Genomic DNA, 10942 nt, shown 5'->3' with positions numbered 1-10942 from the left:
GATTCCTATGCATTTACATATCTAACACCTAAGCTTTGCTTTGTACATTTATGTCACCTAAATCTTTCATATCACATAAAAAATATCACTATTTTAACTTCTAAAAAGTGAAATACACCTTTCCATGCATAGGTAAGGTGGTATGCATGTAAAAATAGAAGTTTAGGTGTTAGGTTTGTAAATACATACGAATTGAGTGGTATGTATGTAAATCTTCCTAAAATTAATGGAGTGCAACTGAAACAAATTATACCTTAAAGGTAAGCTTGTGGGGTAGATGCGTTCCTCTAGATGATATGAACATAATGGCTGTTCAGACGTAGCTATAAGATATTTGTCATCTCCCTCCCCTGTAACCTGCAGAAGGTCAATTTACAAAATCATCTATTAACCAGAAAGGCATATATGTGTAAATCCATTTATGAAGGGTTGCTGTTGCGAAAAACGCAAATAATGTTCATGTGATTTTTTGCACAACCGTGACAAAAAAAGGGCATTTACATACATAACACCCAATTCTATTTACACATCTAACACCTAAACTTTGCTTTTTGCATTTATGCCACGCAATCTTTCATATTACATTCAAAATACCACTATTTTAACTTTTAAGAAGTGAATGCACTTTTTCATGCGCGGGTAATGTGGCATATATGCAGACACATCTAACACCTAAACTTTCCTTTTTGCATTTATGCCACGCAATATTTCATATTACATTCAAAATACCACTCTTTTAACTTTTAAGAAGTTAATGCACTTTTTCATGCGCGGGTAATGTGGCATATATGCAGAAATTGAAGTTTGGGTGTTAGATATGTAAATACATATGGTATGTATGTAAACCTTCCTAAAAAAATTGTTAGCTTTAACTAAGAGGATATCCAAAATAAGCAGGTTTAAAAGAGATTTATTCTTTTTGATGTTAAAATTTGAAAGATGTCATGAAATATCACGCATTAGATTTGTAAACTTTCCCTTGACCAAGAAATAAAACAGATCTATCATCATTATAAGCTACCTTGTAGAGCTCTTCATCGAATTGAGCAAGCTGAGCACATTTTTCCATGATTTCCTTCCTCATGAAAAAAGGAGTTTGAAGGGGTTCGTAATTCCTTTTTCTCAGAAATGCCAAACCAAAGCTTATTAGTGCAAGGTTCAGAAAGACACCATCTCCCTTCAAATAATAACCTCTTCCTCCAGCTACAGCAGCTCCTGCATTGAAAAAAAAAAACACTTTGAAACCCAAGTGGGAGAGTACATAAGAATAGACAAAATGTTGCCAATATTGCTGCTTTTTTTGTTACAATGCACTGTTCTCTGAATCATTTGCAAGTCAGATTTGAGACTTCATTCAATTAAAGGTAAATTACAGAATGATAAACCAAGAAGTAAATCATATTCAAACTTCATTTCAACGCATAATATGAATTACAAATTTGAGGCATCATACGATTCACCCGTTTGAGCTTGACGGACACCACCCAAGTTAATGTTTCTATATTAACTTCAATAAGTGCTACTGCCATTGTTTCTTCAATATGACCAATTTCACTCGATCTTTACACATGTTTTTGAATGTCCTTCTTAATATTCTAAATTTTGTTACACTCAACTCGGCTATAAATTACCTTTTATAAACCAATACTAAGATCCACATAGTATATAGCTAGACTATTTTGATCTGATAGAACTTACATTTTAGTCACCACAATATTCTCTAAAAATATATCCAATTTTCTGTATACTAAATTATAAATAATTTAACCAAACACGTATAAATCAAATGATCTCAAAAAATGTAAATTTGCAATATTTTCAAGAGATTTCCAAATGATTGAACCAAGTTCCAACTATTTGTTATGGAGGATCTAAAAACCCATAAGTTTTCAATATTTTCAAGAGATTTCCAAATCAATTTAAAATCTTCAGATTTTTTAAATCTCAAAAAAGTTCCCTATGGTTCCCAAAAGTTTAGAGAGTATTCATGCAGGATTTGATCAAGTCAAAAATCTGGATATAAGGGGGGGATCAGGTGGCAAAATGGAGTTTACATTGTGATTACCTTAGATGGAGGCACTAATTGCTAAGTGTTGCATTAAAATAGCACCAACATTACATATTCTACATGGGTCGATCATATGGAAGAGATATTCAAGATACTTTCAATGCATTTGCTTGCTCTAAGGATTGGTTCATATTTTTCATGTTTTAGTTATCTACTATGCTGATTTGGTTACTAATTTTTAGAAAGCTAGTATATTGAATTTGAGTTTGAGTATGAAGGGATAATTACATGCATGGCACCCGAAACGTTAATATTTATAAAATCTAGCACTCCCGTGATATTTTTGAACTACAGAGCTGATGTATTTACTCGTGCCACAACCAAACGATCGAGAATTTGATCAAAATGAAAAAAAAGGGCTGGGGTTTTGCCATGAATTCTGATATTTGAGTGAGAATTTCAAAAATGGATGAAAGAGGGTGCTTGATTTGTAAATAGGAATGTTTACGGTGCTATGCATGCAATTGCCCCAATGGTAAAATGCAAACATTTTTTTAAGGATTAGAGATGAAATAAAGCTAAGGATTAGAGTCTGATATTTAAAATAGCATTCATCTTCTCTGACTCATAAGCCATGTCTATCAAGTCCAAAAACAAAGGCAATTTTACCTCCTGCCTGAAGCTAAGGGCTTCAATAATCTAGAGAGGTATTCAAACTCGCTTGCCCGAACCACAAATCTCAATGTTATAGTTAAGAAATCAAGGTTTCAAATGTAAATTAGGAATTCACAAGGAAAAATTTATAGTTAAGAAATCAAGGCTTTGAACTCTAATCTAGTTGGGTGAATTTAGGTCAAGTTTGGTATAAAATTTTTTTGAGAGTTTCCTTATTAACAATGATTTACAAGGGCGAAAGAGCTTCATAGGGAAAATCTAAGAAGCTCTCCAAACCCTAATTCATTCCAATTGGTACTAAATTGAGTAAACTACTAAAATCCAAGGTTTAAGCATGTCAAATTAGGTCCAATGGACTATAGATAAGACTTAAATAAGCAATGGGGCGGCCTATGATATTAAGTTTGAATCTTAATTTATGCCAAACAATGGGACCTATGATATTAAGTTTGAATCTTAATTTATGCCAAATAGGTACAAAATAAAGAGTTTGGACATGAATTTTCAGACATTTGAGAGTAGAACCAAAACTGGAGGAATTTGCATGCTTTGAATATTCAAAATATAACTCCACAATTCAACTAATCAATGAGATTTTACCTCCACCGTATAAATAGATTTTCAATATGTTGAAACTAACTCTAACAATAAAGTAAAGAAATGATGATTTCAGCCACAAGAGCAGGTTGTTGAGTTTAATAAAAAACTATATCAATTTTATAGTTATTATGATTCTCAAAAACATTTATCTTTAGTCAAAATCACAATTCTTTGGCAAAATAGCTTTTCATAAAGGATGCTTAATAGACTTGAAATGAGAAATCTAATTATAAAAAAAAACATGGGCACTTCAAGGATGTCGTATAAAAAATTAAATTTGAAAACTAAGGATCCAATTAATAAGCATCACAATCAAAGCGCTGAAAAAACACGAGCAAACATAATCACTGCTAATATGTAGATTTGCTAAGATGTCTCCAGTCTAGATTCCTATAAAATAATTAGATATAACAAAGGCTGGTTACTGAAAGGGCATGTTTTGTGATTGTGGAACACAATAGATTTGAATTAGTTGTTTAACGTTGCTTAAATATTCGTTCAATTGCATTCTAAAAAACCTAAAGAGCAGGGATCATAACCTAGAAGCTCTTGCATACAAATCATTCTAGGAACTATGTTGAACCTTCATATTTAAATCATTTTAGTTAGCATTTTCATTGAAGTAGTTTGATTCGAGTAATTCAATAAATTATATTGTGTGCATGTATATGAATATAAACATGTTTCCATATTTATGAAAATGTATTATCACCCAGTATTCAATATTATAGTTCAAAATATGCACTGCTTCTTATCAAAACTATCAACCCCTCTAATCCCACAAACACCACTTGCTCCACGATAATTATTCAATCCCATAAGCTCCTATAAATATCACTAGTACTTTTAGTCCAAAAAAGCTTTATTTAATCCAATCCCAATAAGATCCAATTGGCTCCACCTACCTATATTAAGGTGGAGGATAAATAATTGCATATGCTTGAGCTTAAGCCCGATCTAGAATCAACAGAAGCCTAATTCTATGCATGAGTTTGAATCTAGTATATAATCCAAGCTCAAGTCAACAAAATAAACAAGATTGAGAAAAAAAAATCAAGCAAAATCGTAATTATAGATTCAAGCCAATCTCATTTGATGACTTCATTTCATAGCAACCTAACATAGACATACAAGAAATTCCCTAGTTCTTAGCATTGTTGACTGCTCCATCACAAGTCCAACAAGTTGAGTTTGTAGTTGACAAGCTCTCATTAGTTCTACTTTCAATAATGTAATGAAGCTTTTGAAGGCTACCTAATTTGATAATGATTCCTCTTATAAAGACTTCTTATTTAGAGGATTCATCTCAATGTCTTCATAATTTATTTATTTCCTAGTTATTCACCGCGAAGCAATCCAATTTCACAAAATCCCCCTACCAAATGATCTTACTCAGTCCCTCAAGCTCCACTTATTCCTAAATAATTCACCCACCTCAGTAGCCCCACCAGCCAGCATGCCCATCTAGAGGGTATGTTGATCAATTATTGAATATACAGACATAGAAGCATGTGATATTGGGCAGCAAGCTCCTATAGTCCCTCAAGCTCCACTTATTCCTAAATAATTCACCCACCTCAGTAGCCCCACCATCCAACATGCCCATCTAAAGGGTATGTTGATCAATTATTGAATATACTGACATAGAAGTGTGTGATGTTGGGTAACAAGCTCCTATACGTCTTCCAAACTATATTATATATTTGCTTTTGGGTGTATTAAGAACTCCACCTAAGCCTATTCCCAGACCAACTCCTCCATGGGCAACAAGGAATTGTTACCTATATCCCAAGGGAGTTGATGCAAAGCATTATCTTCAAATGATCGCTACTATTTTTTATTTATGTATTATAATGAAAGTAAATGAAAATTTTCTTATTTGAATGGAATTCACTTCTTCAAAACTTCCTTAATTGAGAACTTCTTCCACATGAATGCCTCTCGTTTAGTGGATCCCTCATGGTTGCTTTTCTTTCTTTGTTTGCTTCCTAATTACTTTAAATGTTGCTCAACAAATATAGGCCAGATGTAAAATGTTTTCAATAAATGAAACGAATATGATATTATGAATAAAAACTAAAGCAAGGGGTTCCTCGAGAGCCTCTCCACTCTTGATTCACTCCTAAGGTCTATTCTTCTCTCACTGAGAAGGCATCACAAGAATTAACCTCTTTCATATTACAATAAATATGTATCAAAAAGAGATGAACTGAGCAATAAAACGTAAGCTAAAATCACTGGTTATTGGCATTATTTTGAATCAATTTTGCATATCAATAATTAACTTGTAGAAAATAAATAAATAAATAGAACAAAAAAAGTACCTTTCTTCAAATCAGCAATGCCAAGCTTCTCTACGAGCTCCACATGGTTTCTGAGCTTCCCTTCAATCCTTCTCTCACCCCACGTCCTCACCACCTGGTTATCTGCCTGCAAACACCACCAGACATTTATTATGTGGCTTCTTTTAACCCCTGCATTATCTTTCCGTCCAAAACAGTAAAAGCCAAACCTCATCCATGCTAATAGGAACAGAATCGTGCACAAGGTTCCCAATAGTCATGAGTTTGGCTTCAAGCTCAGCCTTTGCTTGCTGCACCTCTTCGGTCTTCACCGTTGCAAGCCTCTTGTTATCCTCCGTGCTCTTTATCTTCTCAGACGCATCTTTCTTCGCCTTCACCAATGAACAAATTTCCTCAACCTCTCATCCGGCAAATCCTGCCGCTACCAACATAAAAATTCAATCACATATATGATTAAAAATAAAAAAAAACTCACTATCTTTAGCTGCGCAATTTCCTTGTTGATACGATTGAAGTCTTTCCGTATACAATCAAGCTCGAATTGTCCTGCAGAACAAGCAGATCAGAATCCAAAGTCAGCGTCCCCAACAGGACAAGGTCGGAAATAAGCGAAAAGAGAGGTTTTGAGCGAGGATTACGTTGGCGCCACTCCTTGTCAAGCCGGATAACCTCGTCAATCAGCTCCACGGAGGCGCCGCGGCGGCGCTGTGATTCGCGTACCCGTTCCGGGTCATTGCCCTTGTCCTCGCGGAATAGATTGATGTCAAGCATCCCTCCACCCCACTTTTCCTGCAATTCACTTACAAAGCAAACGGACCGAGAAAGTAAGCAACCAGCGAAGGGAGAGTGTGGGAGAGGAGGATGAACTGTAGGGTAGAGAGAACGAGAACGAGAGTAACGGGGTGAGCTAGAGAGATTGGGTGACGAAGACAAAAGGTAGGAGGAGAAGAGCAAGGCGCGGAACGAAGGAGCAGAAAAGGTGCGGGAGCGCAGGGAGGCCAGTCGGATGCCGCAGCCGAAGACCGCAATCAGAGAAACCCTAGATCACAGAAATGACGCTTCAAATATTTCCTCACGTGTGGTTTTGCATTGGGGACGTTTACATTCCAAGCACACAAATCTTACGTATTTACACCTCGTACCCAAAATCTCGCGATCTTAGTCCCAATTCATCCCTTGTCAAATAAGATTTAATTTAAATGGGATGTAATAAATGTTACAAATTCAAATTTATCAAATTCTGCGTTTGTTGATTTCTGAAAACTATTTGGTAGATTAATAAATAAATTTTTATAAATTCTGTGAATTTGTTTGGCAAATTTTAGCATGATTTAGTCGGATTTGATTAAATGAATTTTTTTACAATTAATAGAATTTAATTTTTATATTTATACCACTTAAATCTTCAATATTATATGTTAAGATTACTTTAAATTTATATCATTTCTAATTATATTTGATTTGTGCTAGAAAATTCACGGTTGTAGAGTAGTTGGTTATCTTTATTGTCTGATACGAAGATTCAACACGCACTAAGTAAATAAAAAGTAACTAATAATCACACCAAAAGTTTTTAGTGAAAAACCAAAAAATGGGAAGAATCACGGGGTCCGACAATACTGAAGAGATTCACTATAAAATGATGATCATAGTTGCAACCACTTGTTCTACAGGCAAGAAATGATTATTAGGTTTTCCAAGTTATAATGTTGATGTGCTGGTGAATTTTTTGCTAGAAACGGACGGCGACCAATAGCAATTAGTGGCGTCCGATCGACGGTGGCCAGCTGTAGTCGACGGAAATTGCTGGTGATCTACGTGATCGATGGAGGTCAATGGTGGTCAACGACGATTAACGGCAATCGACTAAAGTCGATGACGGTCGGCGGTGGTGTTGTTGAACATTAATTCCTTCTCAAAGCTTCAAGCTCTTTCTCAGATCTCAAACTCTCCTCCCTCTCATGAGAGGGGTGAGACACTCTTTGTAGTGTTTTGGGTATAATTAATGCAAGACTATGAACTATTTTGATTGGACAGTTCAAAGAGCTTCCTTTGATCATACGGTGTTACATGGACATTTGAGTGTCATAATGAAGTCATAATTGAGTGATATTGGGTTCGTTGAATTTGTCTTATTGAGACACTCGATTTTATAGCAAGCTCATTAAGTTCGACATTCATTTAAATTCTCAAAAATGTTCAGAAAGCTTCAAAAATTAGTTTAATGACATGATATGAGCTTGATTTTACTTGGGTGAGATTAATTTTAGTATATTCAGATCCCTTTCATCAAGTTGGTTCCGATCTGGACGACTCTTAATTGAAGTTTGAATATTTCTTGATCAAAAAATTGTCTTGAGATTTGTGTCATGCTTCGAGATTCGTGTTGGATGATGGAGGTTTGGTTGAGGCATATCAAAATTAATTATAGATTGACTTTTTATTTAGCTAATTAGACATTTATAAAAAATTATAAAATGATTAATCATTAATTAAACATAAACTAAAAACTTTATTAAACCAATTGAATATTAATTTAAATTAATTAATCAAGAATTAATTATTTATAAAAGCTATATCAGATGTAATAATTAAATTTAATTTATTAGCACAGATTAAATTGTTAATTAATCATAAATTTGAAATTATTTAGTTTAATTAAATTTTATTAAACTAATAAATATTATTTTATTTTATTTTTTATCTACCTTCCACTTTGCCCCCTCCCTTTGCTAACCGAACCCAAAGAAACAGAGGCCCAATATATGAGAATGAGAACTCTTTATTATTTGTTGTATTTTTGTTTACGTTGTCTGACACTAGTAGTGCTACTTAAATAAGCAAAACCAATGGCATATTTGTAAACATTATAGAAGGTGGAAAAGATATTTACACAAACAATGCTATAGAGAGATGTTGGCAGAAGATTTTGATTTATTATTTCTCGAAGTAGTTGCTCCAGCCAGATTATTTCTATAGTTGTTCTTGTTAAGGCTTTGTATTGTACTTCTGTAGATGATGAAGAATCGTAGTCTTCTTTTTCACTGACCAAGGTAATAGAATTGAGTCAATATAAACACAGAATCCTGTGGTTTGTTTTCTGTATAGTTGGTCATTTACTTGGTTAGAATCTGCATATAAAGAAAGATCAACCATGGTTCCTTTTAAATACTGAAGCAAGCGTTTAACTCGTTGAAAATTATTGAATAGTGGCATTATACATGTGATTAACCGTAAATGTGATATCTGGTCTTGTCACGGTTAAATACTGAAGGGAACCAATAATCTGTTTATAGAGTTGGGATCCTTCGGGAGAGTGGAGGATTCAGTAGTTTTATATGAAGTAAAGGAAAGAGGAGTTCAAACCGGTTTAGCATGTTGCATGTTTGTTTTGTGCAAAAGTTCTTTTAAATGTTGAGCTTAAGTAATGAAATAGCCATTTAGTAGAGGTTTAATATGCAAGCCAAGAAATTGAGATATGGATCCAAGTTATTTTAAGTTAAACTTCATGCATAGTTCATTTGATTAACTTTGTAATTGTTTGATTACAATTTTCTGTGATGAAAATATCGTCAACATAAACCAGTAAATGAATGTGTATGGTATTATTTATGTAGATCAAAAGAGAAAGATCAGCTTTACGCAATTGTAAATTGTGCTTGCATAAAAAAATACAAAATGTAGAATACCACTAACGAGGTGCCTACTTGATGGCATAAATATTTTTTGAAACTTGCAAACATAATGAGGAGATTGTCTCATGTAAACTATATCATCAAGTGTACCATTTACTAATGCAATAGATACAACAAGTTGTTGAATATACCATTTTTTATTGACAACAATGGCAATGAGCATTCTAATAGTGAGGAATTTTGTCACAGGACTAAAAGTCTCGTGTTAGTCAGTTCCTTATTGTTGAGAATAGCCTTGAGCAACCAATCTCGTTTTATATCTACCTATAGTTCCATTAGTATTATATTTATTCCTGAATGTCCACTGACATCCCAAAATATTTTTTTTCAGGAGGTGACTCAAGTTCTTATGTACCTCATTGTTGCAAAGCAAGAAATTTATCAGACATTGCTTTTCCCCACCAAGAAAGTTTTGCAGCTTGGTTGTAAGGGTTGGGTTCTTCAGAAGTTTGAATATGATGGTGAAGGTTAAAAATGTTCTTTGGTATTAAATTACCAATTTGAGCACATGTGATAATGGGTTGTTGTTTTGCAGTGGGATTGATAGTTGGTTGTAGTGTGGGGGAAAAATCATGTGTGATTGGACTTGAGGTAGTGGTGTTAGGTTCACATGAAGAATCTGAGATATGAGATGTGAAAGAAGGGATTGAGAAAGAAGGATTAGGTGAATGTGGTAGAGCATTGATAAGTTTCTCTTTTAAAGAAGGCAAAGTTGATGTGATAACATAAGTGGGAATTAGAAGAGAGGGGTAATTATAGGTAGGTAGAGAGGATTGGTAGAAAAGAATAGTTGTTCATAAGTTCTGTTGCCAGGAAATATGAGTTCAATAAGTTTAACATGACAGGAAACTATGAATTTTATTTCCTAAATATCATAACACTTGTAGCCTTTGTGTTGCAAGTCATACCCCACAAACATACATTTGGGTGCCTTCGGTGAATGCTTATGCTAAATATTGTGATGTTGCAAGGGAAAATAGAAGCAACCCAAGGTTTTCAAGTGTTAATATTCAGGTGTTTTTTGATAAAGTAATTAAGATAATGAAACTTGGTGTGTGTTAGAAGAGAGAAGCCTATTGATGAGATAACCAGCTGTAGGTACAACTTCCATCCACAGATTCATGGGCAAATTAGAGGAATTAAAAAGAGTCCCAAGAGTTTCAATGATATGACCATGTTTCCATGATGGACTTGAACTCATTATGTTGTGAAGCAAAAAGAAGGCTCTGGTACCATGAAAAGGAAGAAAGAAGACGACAGAAGAAGCAAAGGAGAGGAAAGAAATAGAGATCCAGAAAATAAGAAGGAAATCTTTATTATTGATGTATTTTCATTACATTGCATGACCCTAATAGTGCTACTTAAATAAGCAAAAACCAATGGCGTACTTGTAAATATTAGAAAGGGTAGAAAAGATATTTACACAAAAAAATATAGCAAATATATAATCTATTCAATGCAGCTCGTGCCCTAGCCGTGGAAATCAACTCAAGAAGCGCCAAACCCTCTGAAGAGGATATGAAGACAACCACAAGTGCAGAACTGAAGGGAGGAAGAAGATGAAAAGAGATAGATCCAGCTCTAAGTGAAGTCTTCTTCTGTTAAATATAAATTATTGGGGCATTTACATATATGGCACACAATTTTTATGTATTTGCATA

General features: G+C 34.1%; 1 protein-coding gene across 1 annotated transcript in view; it reads right to left on the bottom strand.

Moving 5' to 3' along the window:
- The window catches only part of LOC110029820 (serine--tRNA ligase), a gene marked incomplete in the record, with an annotated part of 30844 nt that extends 24167 nt beyond the window's left edge, over window positions 1-6677 (bottom strand). The window contains 6 exon segments of the mRNA XM_020732279.1: window positions 254-357; window positions 1022-1215; window positions 5608-5713; window positions 5796-5957; window positions 6062-6132; window positions 6225-6677. Of these exon segments, the coding sequence (XP_020587938.1) occupies window positions 254-357; window positions 1022-1215; window positions 5608-5713; window positions 5796-5957; window positions 6062-6132; window positions 6225-6357 (770 nt within the window).
- Window positions 6678-10942: the final 4265 nt, after the last annotated feature.

This window comes from Phalaenopsis equestris, unplaced genomic scaffold (genome assembly GCF_001263595.1).
Source record: "Phalaenopsis equestris unplaced genomic scaffold, ASM126359v1 Scaffold000606, whole genome shotgun sequence".
Lineage (NCBI taxonomy): Eukaryota > Viridiplantae > Streptophyta > Magnoliopsida > Asparagales > Orchidaceae > Phalaenopsis > Phalaenopsis equestris.
The sequence above is the reverse complement of the archived record's forward strand: the minus strand, read 5'-3'. Positions and strand labels throughout refer to the sequence as shown.